The following is a 17915-nucleotide window of genomic DNA, read 5'->3' as shown; positions in this document are numbered from 1 at the left end:
TAGGCAGAAAGAGAAGAAAGAAGAGGCTTGAAATCAACTCTAATTGAATAGATACCAATTACCAGTCCAAGATTAAATTGAATTAAATATGTAGGGAATCATGAGAATTTTAGCTGGATGCTTTTATTGAAAGTACAGTCTTTAGGCATGTCTTAGGCATAAAGGAATGTTTACTTAGAAGTAATTGGATGGGAGTGTTCTAAAATGTTGTTTTGATGAGTTCGATTAGCAGACAACATGGATAAAAGGAACATGTCATGAAGCTTTACAGTCTGACTTAGTATAAATTCTGTAGGAAGAACAAAGCACTATCAAAACTGTTATTGGTGCCTTTGAAATCCAACATAAAAAAAAATAGGACTTGCAGGCTCTCAAATTGCAGCTTTCATGCAGTAGTAATGAAACAGTGTAATCACTGTGAATAATTCTGCTACCTTTTTACAGCTTTCACTCAGTGTTATGAATTATAAAGAAACAAATCCAAAAATCTAAATTGTATCTTGGAGTTTGGTCTGTCAGGTTTTGAGTACTGAAGGAGCGTCAGGAAAAGAGTACATCGTTAGATACCAACATACTAGGTTAAGTTTATGTGATATTAAAGGTGACAGTCACATTTTACAATAGCAAGTTTATAGGTATTTTTGCTAATAGTAATTTTCTTTTATCTGTTGTATATTTGGTAAACCTTAGTAGTGATTATTCTTTTCAGCCTGGCTGAAATTAAAGAAGATCCTAATCGGAGCTTTCTTGACTAAATATAATTATTATAGGAAAAGTCAGTTGAAAAGGATTTATAAAATTTATCTAATCAGACACCCAGATGCACACATTTATTATTTCTAGCCTTCTACCTTGCACATTTATTTTCCAAACAGCATAAAACTCTTTGTTTGGAAGTTTAAATCGAAAGATTATTTATACACTTAAAATAGCTTATTTAAAAATAATGGTGTAAATTATGAAAAATATATGAAGTTTATTTGGCATATTTTGAACATTATTGAACTTTAGACTTGGAAATCTGTTTAAACCTGTTTTTATAGTAATAATTGTACTGGTCTAATAGCTATGTAGGTATAATATACTTTCATGTAGGCTTTGGTATTTCTGTTAATGGACACTGACTTTATTTATGATATATAAAATCTAAGCAAGACATGCTCACTTAGTTCCAAATAGTGTGAAAAGTGTGCTTTTTATTTTTAAAAATTAGCCAATTAAGGATGAGAAAATAAGTCTTTATTGAGATTGTGCCTCTGACACTAAAAGAGATGACTCTGTCTTGCCTGCTCTTGGCTTTACTAAGATTATGTTGTTAGATGATTGAATAACTTGGTCATGAACAAGTTTATTCTCTGAGTTGAATGTTGACAAACTATGATCTGTGAACCAAATCCTGCCCATTTTTGTAGGGTTTACCGAAAGGTCACAGCTATGCCGATTCATTTACATGTTGTTTATTGCTGCTTTCATGCTACAGGGCATCAAATGATGATACTATTGAGTAGTTACAACAGAAATCATTTGATCCTCAGGACTTAAGATATTTGGCCCTTGTCTTTTGTGTCAGATTCTGTTAAAGTCCTGGTGGAGGTTTATGGTGTTAGTATATTTGTATTTAGTATCACATTCTACTTCATTCTAAGAAAGAATACTTTGAAATATGGTCATTTTGAGTGTTAGTTTCCAGCTTTCTTGTTCATAAGTATGGATAATACCACTTTGTACTATTGCTGTGAGGAAGAAATGAGAATTGTAAATAAATGCTTAGCTGAGTGCCAGGCACCCAGAGAATTAAAGTAGTAGAGAGATATAGTCAGGGAAGGTCTTGGCATCTGCGTGATTTAGGATGATGTATTTTTAAAGATTCCGATTTGTCCATAGAACTGTCTATAGAGGCCTAGTTTATGCAGGGTCTTCAATATAACATTGCTGATTAATTTCCTGCCTCCCTGCTTCCCTCCCTTTGTCCCTCTCTCCCGCTCCCTTTCCCCTTTTGTACATTCTTTCTCCTTTCCCCCCTTTAATTTGGCCAGGGCTGGGTTTGAACCCGCCACCTCCGGCATATGGGACCGGCGCCCTACCCGCTGAGCCACAGGCGCCGCCCCCCTTTCCCCCCTTTATACATTCATTCTTTTTGTTTTCTTTCTGATATATGCAAGCATTGGGACTAAATTTAGGTCAGTCAATAATCTACTCCTTAAGAGAGAGAACCTGATACATACAAAATTCTCAATTATTATTACTTCCATTCTCTAAGAAGCAGAGGAACTCTAAAATCTTGTGATCTCTCTATTTTTATGTAATAATGTACATTGGTAGCCATCTAGGTGTGTGTAAAATCCACTCTGAACCACAGCAAATGTTAGGGTAGCTCTTCAGTTTTTTTTTAGACTATAGTGCCAAGAGTTCGTCTTTGGGCAGGTTTAGTTTTCTTCTGGAAGGCAGGATAGAGGATAGATTTTCTCTAACATTTTGAAGGAAACTTGAAGATCTACATGTATTGATGATAAAATTGTGTCCAGCAGCAGAGTTATAAGAGGGACTTTACCTAACAATTGCAATCAGTGTAACCTGGTTCTTTGTACCCTCACTGAATCCCCAAGAATAAAAAAAAGAAAAATCGACTCTAGCAGTCCTTTGTTAGTTAGAACACTTAGTTATGTTCTTATTTCATAAAAACATAAATTTAAAAAGTTAAGTTATGTTACTTGACAGGTTTTGTTAGAGAATCAGTTTGAAACATGGGACCTAACCCCTTCAGGTTATTGTAAAACCAACATTGATATAAATAAGAGAACAAAGAAAAACAATCTTAAAGTATTTTTTGTTCTCATTGGTATTCATTATTATTTTGCAGTGGTTTTTAGTTTTTGTGTCACAGAAAAGATACAGAAAAGAGGCAAAATTCTAGCATAATAGTTATATCATTAGCAGAACTTTAGATAACAGTATTGACAATTAGCCACATTTCTAAATGTTTTAGGTAGGAACACTTATTTGAAAATTTTGTTTTATATATAGTAAATTTAATTTAATTTTAGTTCTAAATTTTTGTGTTTATGGTTTAAAAAAGAGTTTAATGGGTCGCAGTTTCTCATTAAATGTTCCAACAGTTTGAAAGCCAATACCTAAATTCATTAAGCTTAAATTTTGTATATCACTATTTAAAGTATCCTTCCTATTTTCTTATTTATTTTAAGTAAGCTGAGATTTTGGTATAGTCTAATATCAATTCCATTGTTTTCCTCTAAGGATACTTAGCCATATAGAGATATTAAATGGTTTTTGTTGAACTGTAATTTTAGTTAGTGTAGAGGTAGGACCATGAATGTGGAATTTACTTTGTTTCTTTTTTTTTCTTTTTTCTTTCATTTTATTTATTATTTTTTTTTATTGGTGGGGATTCATTGAGGGTACAATAAGCCAGGTTACACTGATTGCATTTGTTAGGTAAAGTCCCTCTTGCAATCATGTCTTGCCCCCAGATGGCACACACCAAGGCCCTACCCTCATCCCTCCTTCCCTCTCTCTGCTTTTCCTCCCCCCCATGACCTTAATTGTCATTAATTGTCCTCATATCAAAATTGAATACATAGGATTCATGCTTCTCCATTCTTGTGATGCTTTACTAAAAATAATGTCTTCCACTTCCATCCAGGTTAATACGAAGGATGTAAAGTCTCCCTTTTTTTTTTAATAGCTGAATAGTATTCCATGGCATACATATACCACAGCTTGTTAATCCATTCCTGGGTTGGTGGGCATTTAGGCTGTTTCCACATTTTGGCGATTGTAAATTGAGCTGCAATAAACAGTCTAGTACAAGTGTCCTTATGATAAAAGGATTTTTTTCCTTCTGGGTAGATGCCCAGTAATGGGATTGCAGGATCAAATGGGAGGTCTAGCTCGAGTGCTTTGAGGTTTCTCCATACTTCCTTCCAGAAAGGTTGTACTAGTTTGCAGTCCCACCAGCAGTGTAAAAGTGTTCCCTTCTCTCCACATCCACGCCAGCATCTGCGGTTTTGAGATTTTGTGATGTGGGCCATTCTCACTGGGGTTAGATGGTATCTCAGAGTGGTTTTGATTTGCATTTCTCTAATAGATAGGGATGATGAACATTTTTTCATATGTTTGTTAGCCATTCGTCTGTCTTCTTTAGAGAAAGTTCTATTCATGTCTCTTGCCCATTGATATATGGGACTGTTGGCTTTTTTCGTGTGGATTAATTTGAGTTCTCTATAGATCCTAGTTATCAAGCTTTTGTCTGATTGAAAATATGCAAATATCCTTTCCCATTGTGTAGGTTGTCTCTTTGCTTTGGTTATTGTCTCTTTGGCTGTACAGAAGCTTTTCAGTTTAATGAAGTCCCATTTGTTTATTTTTGTTGTTGTTGCAGTTGCCCTGGCAGTCTTCTTCATGAAGTCTTTCCCCAGGCCAATATCTTCCAGTGTTTTTCCTATGCTTTCTTTTAGGATTTTTATTGTTTCATGCCTTAAATTTAAGTCCTTTATCCATCTTGAATCAATTTTTGTGAGTGGGGAATGTTGTGGGTCCAGTTTCAGTCTTTTACATGTGGATATCCAGTTCTCCCAACACCATTTATTGAATAGGGAGTCTTTCCCCCAAGGTATGTTCTTGTTTTGTTTATCAAAGATTAGGTAGTTGTAAGATGTTAGTTTCATTTCTTGGTTTTCTATTCGATTCCAAGTGTCTGTGTCTCTATTTTTGTGTCAGTACCATGCTGTCTTGACCATTATGGCTTCGTAGTACAGACTAAAGTCTGGTATGCTGATGCCCCAGCTTTATTTTTATTACTAAGAACTGCCTTAGCTATACGGGGTTTTTTCCGGTTCCATATAAAACGCAGAATCATTTTTTCCAAATCTTGAAAGTACGATGTTGGTATTTTGATAGGAATGGCATTGAATAGGTAGATTGCTTTGGGAAGTATAGACATTTTAACAATTTTGATTCTGCCCATCCATGAGCATGGTATATGTTCTTCCATTTGTTAAAATCCTCTGCTATTTCCTTTCTGAGGATTTCATAGTTTTCTTTATAGAGGTCCTTCACCTCCTTCGTTAGGTATATTCCTAGGTATTTCATTTTCTTTGAAACTATGGTGAAGGGAGTTGTGTCCTTAATTAGCTTCTCATCTTGACTGTTATTGGTGTATACAAAGGCTACTGACTTGTGGACATTGATTTTATATCCTGAAACATTACTGTATTTTTTGATGACTTCTAGGAGTCTTGTGGTTGAGTCTTTGGGGTTCTCTAAGTATAAGATCATGTCATCAGCAAAGAGGGAGAGTTTGACCTCCTCTGCTCCCATTTGGATTCCCTTTATTTCCTTGTCTTGCCTAATTATGTTGGCTAGAACTTTCAGCACTATGTTGAAAAGTAAAGGTGACAGAGGACAACCTTGTCTGGTTCCAGTTCTAAGAGGAAAAGCTTTCAGTTTTACTCCATTCAGTAAAATATTGGCTGTGGGTTTGTCATAGATAGCTTCAATCAGTTTTAGAAATGTGCCACCTATGCCTATACTCTTCAGTGTTCTAATTAGAAAAGGATGCTGGATTTTATCAAATGCTTTTTCTGCATCTATTGAGAGGATCATATGATCTTTATTTTTGCCTCTGTTAATATGGTGGATAACGTTTATGGACTTGCGTATGTTAAACCAGCCTTGCATCCCTGGGATGAAGCCTACTTGATCATGATGAATGACTTTTTTGATGATAAGCTGTAATCTATTGGCTAGGATTTTGTTGAGAATTTTTGCATCTATATTCATGAGTGAGATTGGTCTGAAATTCTCCTTTTTGTTTGGGTCTTTTCCTGGTTTTGGTATCAGGGTGATGTTTGCTTCATAGAATGTGTTGGGGAAGATTCCTTCTTCCTCGATTTTTTGGAATAATTTCTGCAATACAGGAATAAGCTCTTCCTTGAAGGTTTGATAGAATTCTGGTGTGAAGCCATCTGGACCAGGGCATTTTTTGGTTGGAAGATTTTTTTATTGTTTTTTTAATCTCAGTGCTTGAAATTGGTCTGTGCAGGAGTTCTATTTCTTCCTGGCTAAGTCTAGGGAGAGGGTGTGATTCCAAATATTGATCCATTTCCTTCACATTGTCAAATTTCTGGGCATAGAGTTTCTGGTAGTATTCAGAGATGATCTCTTGTATCTTTGTGGGATCAGTTGTTATTTCCCCTTTATGATTTCTGATTGAGGTTACTAGAGATTTTACTTTTCTATTTCTCGTTAGTCTGGCCAATGGTTTATCTATTTTATTAATTTTTTCAAAAAACCAACTCCTTGCTTCATTAATTTTCTGAACTGTTCTTTTGTTTTCAATTTCAATTTTGATTTGATTTTGGAGATTTCTTTTCTTCTACTGACATTAGGCTTAGATTGCTCTTCTTTTTCCAACTTCATAAGATGTCTTGTGAGTTTGTTGCTGTGCTCTCTTTCTGTTTTTCGAATGTAGGCATCTAAAGTGATAAATTTTCCTCTCAAAACTGCTTTTGCAGTATTCCAGAGGTTTTGGTAGCTTGTGTCTTCATTGTTGTTATGCTCAAGGAAGTTAATGATTTCCTGTTTTATTTCTTCCTGCACCCATCTATTATTCAACAGAAGATTGTTTAATTTCCATGTCTTTGTGTGGGGTCGAACGTTTTTGTTAAGAGTTGAGTTCCACCCTTAGTGCCTTATGGTCTGAGAAGATGCAAGGTAAGATTTCAATTCTTTTGATTCCGTTGATATTTGTTTTATTTATTTATTTATTTATTAAATCATAGCTGTGTACATAGATAAGATCATGGGGCATCATACACTAGATTCATAGACCGTTTGACACATTTTCATCACAATGGTTAACATAGCCTTCCTGGCATTTTCTTAGTTATTGTGCTAAGACATTTACATTCCACATTTACTAAGTTTCACACATACCCTTGTAAGATGCACTGCAGGTGTAATCCCATCTACCCCCTTCCCTCTACCCCCGACCCCCCTCCCTCCCCTCCCTTTCCCCTTTCCCCTGTTTCTTAGGTTATAACTGGGTTATAGCTTTCATGTGAAAGCCCTAAATTAGTTTCATAGTAGGGCTGAGTACATTGGGTACTTTTTCTTCCATTCTTGAGATACTTTACTAAGAAGAATATGTTCCGGCTCCATGCATGTAAACGTGAAAGAGGTAAGGTCTCCATCTTTCTTTAAGGCTGCATAGTATTCCATGGTGTACACAATTTGTTAATCCATTTGTGGATCGATGGGCACTTGGGCTTTTTCCATGACTTAGCAATTATGAATAGGGCTGCAGTAAATATTCTGGTACAAATATCTTTGTTATGATGTGATTTTTGGTCTTCTGGGTATGTGCCCAGTAGAGGAATTGCAGGATTGAATGGCAGCTCTATTTTTAGATCTCTAAGTGTTCTCCATGTATCTTTCCAAAAGGAATGTATTAATTTGCATTCCCACCAGCAGTGCAAAAGTGTTCCTTTTTCTCCACATCCACGCCAACATCTCTGGTTTTGAGATTTTGTGATATAGGCTAGTCTCACTGGAGTTAGATGATATCTCAAAGTAGTTTTGATTTGCATTTCTCTGATGATTAAAGATAGTGAGCATTTTTTTATATGTCTGAAAGCCGCGCGCCTGTCTTCTTCAGAGAAGTTTCTCTTCAAATCCCTTGCCCTCTGTTGATATTTGTTTTGTGTCCCAGGATATGATCAATTCTGGAGAATGTTCCATGGGGTGATGAGAAGAATGTGTATTCTTTATCTTTGGGATGGAGTGTTCTATATGCGTTTATCAAGCACAGTCGTTCTAGGGTTTCATTTAAATCTCTTATATCTCTGTTTAATTTCTGTTTAGAGGATCTGTCCAGCTCTGTAAGAGGAGTGTTAAAGTCCCCTGTTATGATGGTATTATAGGATATCATCTTGCTCAGACTGAGTAAGGTCTGTTTCAAGAATCTGGAAGCATTTAAATTGGGTGCATAAGTATTTAGAATTGAAACGTCTTCTTGTTGTATTTTTCCCTTGACCAATATAAAGTGACCATCTTTGTGTTTTGTGACTTTAGTTGCTTTAAATCCACATGTATCTGAAAATAAGATTGCAACTCCTTTTTTCTTCTGAATTCCATTTGCCTGAAAAATTGTCTTCCAACCCTTGACTTGGAGCTTTAATTTGTCTTTTGAAGCCAGGTGTGTTTCTTGCAGACAGCAAATGGATGGTTTGTGTTTTTTAATCCAGTCAGCCAATCTATGTTTCTGCAGTGGGGAATTCAAGCCATTAACATTTATTGAGATAATTGATAAGTGTGGTAGTGTTCTATTATCTTATTTTGTGAGATTCCATTGCTTAGTTTTATCTTTTGCATCAGTGTGGAGGTTAGGTTCTGTCCTTTAATTTCTGAGTTTTTACTTTGCTGCTGATCCATTGTGATTGTCAGGTTGAAGAACAGGTTGAAGTATTTCCTGTAGAGCTGGTCTTGTTGTGGCGAATTTCCTCAATATTTGTATATCCATAAATGATTTGATTTCTCCATCAATTTTAAAGCTTAGCTTAGTAGGGTACAAAATTCTGGGCTGGAAATTGTTTTTTTTAAGTAGATTAAAGGTAGATGACCATTGTCTTCTTGCTTGGAAAGTTTCATTAGAGAAGTCTGGAGTCACTCTGATGGATTTGCCCCTGTAGGTCAACTGGTGCTTAATTCTGGGAGCTTGCAGAATCTTTTCTTTTGTCTTGACTTTGGACAGATTCATCACAGTGTGTCTTGGAGAAGCTCGGTTATCGTTGAGGCGACCTGGGGTCCAATATCCCTCTGAAAGCAGTGTGTCAGAATCTTTGGTGATATTTGGGAAATTTTCTTTTATAATATTCTCTAGTATGACTTCCATTCCTCTGGGACATTCTTCTTCCCTTTCTGGGATTCCTATAACTCGTATGTTGGAATGCTTCATAAGGTCCCATAATTCTGACAGCTAACGTTCTGCTTTCTCTCTCTTCTTTTCTGCCTCTTTTACTATCTGAGTTATCTCAAGGACTTTGTCTTCTACTTCTGAAATTCTTTCTTCTGCATGGTCTAACCTGTTGCTGATACTTTCCATTGCTTCTTTAAGTTCCCTAATTGACTGTTTCATTTCCTTCAGGTCTGCTATATCCTTTTTATATTCTTCATATTGTTCATCTCTTATTCGATTCTGTTTTTGGATTTCCTTTTGGTTATTTTCCACTTTATTAGCAGTTTCCTTCATTGTTTTCATCATGTGTATTCTAAATTCCCTTTCTGTCATTCCTAACATTTCTTTATTGGTGGAATCCTCTGCAGTAGCTACCTCATGGGCCCTTGGAGGGGTCGTTCTGGACTGGTTCTTCATGTTGCCTGGAGTTTTCTGCTGATTCTTCCTCATGAGTGATTTCTTTTATCTGTTTCCTTGCCCTAATTTTCCTTCCACTTCCTCTTGCTGTTTAAGTTTCCGTGCCTGTGGACTAAGGTTTTGATGAGTCCTTTTGGTATAGGACTGGTTGAGGGTTGAAAAGCAATAAGGGATGAAAGAAAGAAGGAAAGAACAAAAAGAAAATAGAGAAAGGAGAGGGGGTGGGTAAAAGGAATATTGACAAAAAGAAGAGAGACATAGAAAGAGGGAGACAGAGCAATATAGGTGTACAGTAGGGTACTTTGACACAACCTTATTCCAACCTCTGGGGGTGCCTGGTTGGGTAGTTCCCTTGAGGTCAGCAACTCTTTGCTAACCTGATCAGACACAGTACCCCACCTCCACCAAGTAGAGAGGAAAGACAAAAATGCTATAAGTCAAACCAAAACAAGCAAACAGAAAACTTTACGGGATAAAATTAGGTGAAAAATCAAATAATAGGGGTAAAAACACTAGCAAAAATGAAGTTCTAGTTATTGGAAAAGGCAGCAATGGAAAATTGTATTTATACTAGAAAACTGGAGAAAGCAAAGAAAAGGTTGAAGTTAAAAAACACAACAACAGCAACATCAAAATAAACAAAATAAAAAACAACCAAGAACAAAGCAGTGTATGTATCTTGTTGAATATTGTCTGGGCAACAGGTGGTCTTCTGGGGTATGAGATGTTAATTACAATGCTGATATGACTAGATGCCTCCGCTGATTTCTCAAACCCCACAGGGTAGACACCCTAAGTCTCTCTTCAGCCCTCCTAAAAGGCACTTTAAGCTTCTAAACGTGCTAAGCAGAAGCTTTCCTGGGAAAGTGTTTGTCTCTGGAATCACTGCTATCCACTTACCCAGTGTGCCAAAACCGGTCTCACTCTGCCCCTGAGGGTTAGGGGCTAACCTAACCTAGGTAAGGCGGCTCAGACCCCGCCTTTAGGCTGCTCAGTCACTAGGTTACTAGGTCCCGCCCGATCTTTGCTCTGCAACCCCTAGGGCAGACCTTCTTGGGGCAGTTCTCTCACAATGGCTCCCTGTGGCCCTGAGCCAAACACTATTAGCTCCGTCTGTCCAGCTTAGTGGCTCAGTCCAGACAACACCCAACGTTTTCCATTTTCCCGCTCGAGCTCTCCCCAGGGGAGTACAACTGAGTGCCAAGTCCAAAACACCAAAACAGTTCGCAGGTAAGTCCTTTCCGGTTTGCAGTCTTGCTGCTACTGCACTTATAGCTGTCGGCAGGATTAGACAGATCGAACACACGTGATTACTTGCCAGTTTTCCACTGTTTTTGTCCTCTTGGGATCCAGAAGTCTCTTGCTGACTCCCTGTATCCTCAAAGGGATGATTATAGGCAGATCCCACCAGCCAGAGATGCCTGGAGTCTTATCTCCCCAGACTCACCGTGTCCAGATCTTACTTTGTTTTTTTTTATAGACAGGGTCTCACTTTATCACCCTCTGTAGAGTGCCATGGCATGGCATCACAACTTATAGCAACCTCTAGCTCTTGGGCTTAGGCGATTCTCTTGCCTCAGTCTCCTGAGTAGCTGGGACTACCAGTGCCCGGCAGAACGCTTGGCTATTTTTTTGTTGCAGTTGGCTGGGGCCAGGTTTGATCTGCCACCCTTGGTATATGGGGCCAGCGCCCTACCTGCTGAGCTACAGGCCCTGACCTTGGAATTTACCTTAGTTTGTGTATTCATGGAAACCAGACAAGTTTTAAAATGTAGTGTTGTGCTTGGAAATAGGTAGGTAATATGGAAGGTGAGGGATTGTTTCGGTTTTTAAAACTTTTGTTGAGAGGTTAAGAATTTTATCCTGCCAGGTATGAAGAGAGAAGGAGGAGAGCTGTAAGTCTTGGTGAGACATAACTCTAAGACAGACAGTGTTAGTATTCTGTTTACTTGTATATGAGAAAAATGAATAATAGATTGATTTGCTATATTCAAAGGAGAAAGAAGAGAAGGGAATAGAAAAGAAAAGAGATACATTTGGGGATAGTGAATTTTGTTTTACTTTCCTGGGCTAAGCTGCTGATTAACTGGCTGCTGGCGAAGAGACCAGTGACAATATTTTGCCCTTTGGCAGCTGGATGTGTCATCCGAGAAAACAGTTTTAGTTGTTTACGGATTCTCCAGAAGACTTTGGGTGTTTAACTGTGATCTGTATGTAAGAAGCTGTCTCTGTGTTATGTCTGCCAAGAGTATCCTTGTTAGCTCGTCCATCTCATTTATGCCAGATCTGTATCAGATTTCTCTCTTGCTTTATCATGGCCTTGTTTCTGTGAAATTTTTTCTTGTTATATTTTTTCATGTGTTTGATGGGCTTTCCAAAAGTTAATGCTGCATCTTTCTGGGGTTTTGTTTGCCATTGTACGTCATTATTTTAATACTTTCTGTATGTAATTTTTTAGTTCTCAAAATCATGCTAAGATGAAAAAGGTCTTAGTCTACTGGAGTCTACATGGGAGACCTGAACTATATATATGCAAAGCATATGGGATGGCTTTGTCTAGTCAGTTACCTACAAGATAACATTACACAAATACAAAATATTTACCCCCAATTTGTGCTATTTTACTTACTTTGAAAGTTTGGGTTATGATTTTGGAATATTTTTCAAATATTCTTTTCTGTAGTCTGATTTCTTTTGCTATGTGCTTCATCTTTGATGAAGAGTGGGAATAATTTTTCTTTTTTTTTTTTTTTTTGAGACAGAGTCTCACTATGTTGTCCTCAGTAGACTGCTGTGGCATCACAGCTCACAGCAACCTCAAACTGTTGGCTTTACACAATTCTCTTGCCTCAGCCTCCCATGTAGCTGGGACAACAGGCACCCGCCACAATGCCTGGCTACTTTTTGTTGTTGTAGTTGTCATTATTGTTTAGCAGGCCCAGGCTGCGTTTAAACCTGCCAGTCCTGGTATATGTGGCCGACACTCTAGCCATTGAGCTGTGGGCGCCAAGTCAAGCGTGGGAATAATTTTATGGTAAATTCTGTTTTTTTTTTTTTTTTTATAGTCAAAGGCCGTTGGTTTGTTAGATGTGGATGTGTATGGCCCTTCAATTCCAAAGATGATGAATCTAAAGGGAAATCCAGAATTATCACAGAGTAAGTAAAGAAGATACAAACATTGTAATAATATTTTTATTTTTATTTTGTTCTTATTAGGTGTGAGGCATTGTGCCAGATACCGTGTATATTTTATATACAGTGATATTAAGTCCTTACTTAAATTTTTGGTAGATTCCTGGAAACTATGACTTTAAGTCTAACTATGTGTAAGGAAACCAATTTTGCCATAGGTTAATTGATACAAACAAGAGTTAAGTTCTTCTGTTATAGCATATTTCTGGTCACAGAAACATTACTAAACATCTAAATAAAGACCCAGAATATTTCTAATACTAAACATTAAAATGGTATGAACTAAACATACATTTAAGATTATTAAAAATAAGTAAGATAATTATTTGCCCAATATTTGGTGAATCAGTGAATGACAGTCATAGTGGTGGTGGGTTAAATCAAGGAATGTCTGCAAAGTGAAAAATTTAAGAGCACCTCCTGCAATCATGCAGTTCAAAAACAAGCAATAGTCAATATGGTATACTTGCTGAGCATGTTCATCCCGCACTGTTTATTGTTGTTCATTTGTATGATTATTGTGCACTTTATAGATTTTTATTTTACATTAATCTGTATGTATTCATTCATTAGTTCATTTTTCAACCTGCTTATTCCAGCTCAGGGTTGCTGGGGGCTGGCACCCATCCTGGCAACTCAGGGTACAAGGTAACAACCATCCCTGGACTGGATGCCATTCCATGCAGGGCACAGCACACCCACTGGGTCCATTTAGACATGTTCATTCACATAATGTGCACGTCTTTGGTATGTGGGAGGAAACTGGAGTACCTAAGTACATCCACACAAACATGTAAACTCTATATAAGCAGTGGCTGTGGTCAGGAACTGAGTTTTTTCTTCATCAATGTTATAATGAAATGTTGAATGAAATAATATTTTTTTGAGGATCTGCTACATAGTGATACAGAAATCAGATATGGGTTTTGACAGATTTGCGTCTGTGTCATTGTGTGGGTTTTAGTAAATTATTTAACTTCTTTATGTCTCAAACTCCCATATGTAAATAAAGTTATGAGTGCTATTAGGATTAATATGAATGTAAGGCATGTAGCACAGTTCCTGGCACTTACTAATGATCAGAAATGTTAGACCATGGGTCAGGTGCGGTAGACCAGGCTTGTAATCTTAGCACTCTGGGAGGCCTGAGGCAGGTGGATTGCCTGAGCTCAGGAGTTCGAGACCAGCCTGAGCAAGAGTGAGAGTCTATCTCTACTGAAAATAGAAAAACTAGCTGGGTCTTGTGGCAGGAGCCTGTGGTCCCAGCTACTTGGGAGGCTGAAGCAAGAAGATTGCTTAAGCCCAAGAGTTTGAGGTTGCTGTGAACTATAATGCCACAGCCTTCTACCCAGGCAAAAGAATGAGATTCTGTCTCCAAAAAAAAAAGTTAGATTATTATTATTGTCTCTTTACATTAAATGTGTTGTGTATAGGAATATTTGAATAGAAAATATATTTGTATCAGGAGAGATGAAAATTATTTTCTATAGTCAAATTTTTCTCAGGTTTGTCTTAACGTCCTTTAAATAAACCCCAAAACATTGGATTTTTTTCTTAGCCTCTTCATTTAGAAAGAAATAATTTTTAAAATAAATCTTCATTATTAATGCTCTTGTTATTGTGTTTTCTCATAGAATTATCAAATATAAAGTTTTAAGATCATGAAAATCTTATGGAAAAAATGAAGACTTGGAAAAACTGATATTTTTTTCTTAAAAATGCTTTTATGTGAAATTGATTTATTAAAATGGATTTTAATTATAATAAGAGTATAAAATTGAATAATTTCTTTTGTTTCTTATTGGATTTTTTATTTTCCATGGTTCTGGGACAAACTATACTTACCAGTGGATATCTATTGGACTATCTATGTAGGTAATAGAAGTATTTTTTGTTATCATTAAAAGTTATTTAGGGGCATTAGTGTGCTCTGACGTAATGGACACAATGTAAGGGCATGTGGCACACCTCCTGGGCAATGGGTTCAACTACAGCTTGGACTTCATCTAACAAACACAAACAATGTAACCTAATTGTTTGTATCCTTACATTAATCTAAAGTTTAGGTAGTGTCTGCTATTTAAAGTGCTTTTGTTTGTGGTTTAGTTGTTGGAGTTGATTATAATGTTAAGTACCAGATAATTGTTTATGAAACAGTAAAGATTCTCCCATACATTTTGAAGAAAACTTGAAGATCTAGTGATGTTAAAATTGACCCTAGCAGTTTTATGGTGAAAGCACCCATGTACTCATTTTCTTGTTTCATGAAAACATAAACTTGAAAGGCTGTTATTCTAGTTTCTTTGTTCTTATCCTTTTAGTGGAATACATACTTAGTTTGCAAATACGTAATATGAGCCAAGATGTCAAACTTTCACAAAGATGGAGTAATGAATTTGAGTGCTTTAGATGATAGATTTATTATGTCTGTCTGTTGATTAAAGTTATGGGAAAACTGGTGCATGCAGTATGTGATTGATGGCAAAATGGAGCCCTCCATGTCAGTTGTTTCTTAATTTTTCAGTAGTCTGTACAATCCATGCCAATGTAAATATTTGACGTGAACTTTAATTTCTTTTTTTACTGAAAGCTGTAATCTTAAAATTGATGCTTGCAAATTGGCCGACATTAAATAGACTTTCTAGTAAAGATGAGCTACTGGAAATCTTAGAAAGTCTGGGAAAAAATACTTTTTTTTTATGTTGATAAGCTGATACATTAAGTCCCCCAGAAATAAACTGAATGATTAAGGTGTTTGCTTAAAAGAATGTCCCCCAGAAATAAACTGAATGATTAAGGTGTTTGCTTAAAAGAATGTGAATCTTAAAATCCCAACTTACAAATTACTTTTTGAATCTTACAAAAACCTGCTACCATTATACTAACGGGCATCATTTTGACATTTCTGCATTTTATCATGTTAATTTATCCTATTGTACTATTACAGAAAACACAGTGTAATATAAAATTATCTAATTAACCATAAGGGAAAACTATGAAAGACTTGTTTTCAGCAGTTGAGGTTTATGGGGAGATAGACCAGTGCACCGAATCTCAGCTTTATAGGTGTTCCTCTGTTCCTAAACTAAGTTGGACAACCTGAGGAGCAATGGGACTTCAGAATTGCTTCTTTGTCTTCATTATTACAACAGATATGTGGTAATGTCGTTTTTGTCAATTTGTTTATTTTAAAATTACATATTAGGGTTGGTAGATCATATATTTGTCTACATTTCTCTTCATATCCTTTTTCTTTGGAGGAATTGTAGAAAAACCATACTTTTTGCAATTATGACATTTTAGCCTTGATTACCAAGGGAAATTTTATATTTGATTTTTATTTTATTTTATATATACTTTTTTTTGTTTTGAGACAGAGTCTCAGGTAGAGTGCCATGGCATCGTAGTTTACAGCAACCTCAAACTCCTGGGCTCAAGTGATCCTCTTGCCTCAGCCTCCCCAGTAGCTGGACTATAGGTGCCTACCACAATGTTTAATTTTTCTATTTTTAGTAGAGATGGGGTCTTGCTCTTGCTCAGGCTGGTGTTAAACTCCTGAGCTTAGGCTGTTGATCCACCTTGGCCTGCCAGAGTACTAGGATTGATTACAGACTTGAGCCACCTTGCCTGCCTATATTTGATATTTAAAAAATGAATTCAATAATTGAAGAAAAATTTAAGTTTATAATAGTTTTGGTCAGGCTGAGAATGTTTCTATAAGCTTAAAGTGATAATAATGAATTTTCTATGCTATCATGCAAAATTATGGTAATAAGAAGTCTAGCTAGTTTGTAGAAAGGGTATTATACTAAAGTATGAACAAGATGACATTGTATTAACTGAAGATGGCCAGTCATTTTAGAAACCTATTGGAATTTAGAATAAATGCTGTGTATTTGGAGAGCCTAGCATTTAGGCATGAATATAACCTTTTTTTTTGAGACAGAGTCTCACTATGTCACCCTTGGTAGAGTGCTGTGGCATCACGGCTCACAGCAACCTCAAACTCTTGGGCTTAAGTGATTGTCTTGCCTCAGCCTCCCAAGTAGCTGGGACTACAGGCATCCTCCACAACATCCGACTATATTTTTTTGTTACAGTTATTACTGTTTAGCAGGCCTGGGCTGGGTTCGAACCTACCAGCCTCGATGTGTTTTTGGCGCCCTAACCACTGAGCTATGGGTGCTGAGCCATAATTTTTTTTTTTTTAAAAGAAAAAAATACCAGTTATTCTCTATTTTGACTTTCCAAATAACTTAAATTAGTATAGCCCTAACTATACTGTGATATAGGCTAGTCTATATGGCCCTAGAAATTATCGACTTGAAGTTATTCTTTTTTTTTTTTTATTGAATCATAACTGTATACATTGATATGATCATGGGGCATCATACACTCGCTTCATAGACTATTTGACACATTTTTATCACAATGGTTAACATAGCCTTTCCGGCGTTATCTCAGTTACTGTGCCAAAACATTTACATTCTACATTTACCAAGTTTCGCAAATACCCCTGTAAGATACACCACAGGTATGATCCCACCGATCCCCCTCCCTCTACCCACCCCCCCCTTTCCCACTTCCCCCTATCGTTAGGTTGTAACTGGGTTATAGCTTTCATGTGAGAGCCCCAAATTAGTTTCATAGTAGGGCTGAGTACATTGGGTACTTTTTCTTCCATTCTTGACATATTTTACTAAGAAGAATATGTTCTAGCTCCATCCATGTAAACATGAAAGAGGTAAAGTCTCCATCTTTCTTTAAGGCTGCATAGTATTCCATGGTGTACATAAACCACAATTTATTAATCCATTTGTGGATCGATGGGCACTTGGGCTTTTTCCATGACTTAGCAATTATGAATTGGGCCGCAATAAACATTCTGGTACAAATATCTTTGTTATGTTGTGATTTTTGGTCTTCTGGTTATATGCCCAGCAGAGGAATTACAGGATTGAATTGCAGATCTATTTTTAGATCTCTGAGTGTTCTCCATATATCTTTCCAAAAGGAATGTATTAATTTGCATTCCCACCAGCAGTGCAGAAGTGTTCCCTTTTCTCCACATCCACGCCAACATCTCTGGTCTTGAGATTTTGTGATATAGGCTAGTCTCACTGGAGTTAGATGATATCTCAAAGTAGTTTTGATTTGCATTTCTCTGATGATTAAAGATGATGAGCATTTTTTCATATGTCTGAAGGCCGCGTGCCTGTCTTCTTCAGAGAAGTTTCTCTTCAAATCCCTTGCCCAGCCTGCGATGGGATCCCTTGTTTTTTTCTTGCTGATGCGTTTGAGTTCTCTGTGGATTCTGGTTATTAAACCTTTG

General features: G+C 36.7%; 1 protein-coding gene across 3 annotated transcripts in view; it reads left to right on the top strand.

The window, feature by feature from the left end:
* The window catches only part of NUBPL (NUBP iron-sulfur cluster assembly factor, mitochondrial), a 290845-nt gene that overhangs the window by 39627 nt on the left and 233303 nt on the right, over positions 1-17915 (top strand). For 2 of the 3 annotated variants that reach the window (XM_053594729.1, XM_053594730.1), the window contains one exon: positions 12457-12547. The exons of the other annotated variant lie outside the window; for it this stretch is intronic. In XM_053594729.1, coding sequence (XP_053450704.1) covers positions 12457-12547 — 91 coding nt within the window. The remainder of the gene's footprint in view (positions 1-12456; positions 12548-17915) is intronic. 3 annotated transcript variants of the gene reach the window in all.

The sequence above is a fragment of the Nycticebus coucang genome, chromosome 6 (genome assembly GCF_027406575.1).
Source record: "Nycticebus coucang isolate mNycCou1 chromosome 6, mNycCou1.pri, whole genome shotgun sequence".
Taxonomy (NCBI): domain Eukaryota; kingdom Metazoa; phylum Chordata; class Mammalia; order Primates; family Lorisidae; genus Nycticebus; species Nycticebus coucang.
Note: the sequence above shows the minus strand (reverse complement) of the source record. Positions and strands in the feature narration are given on the sequence as shown.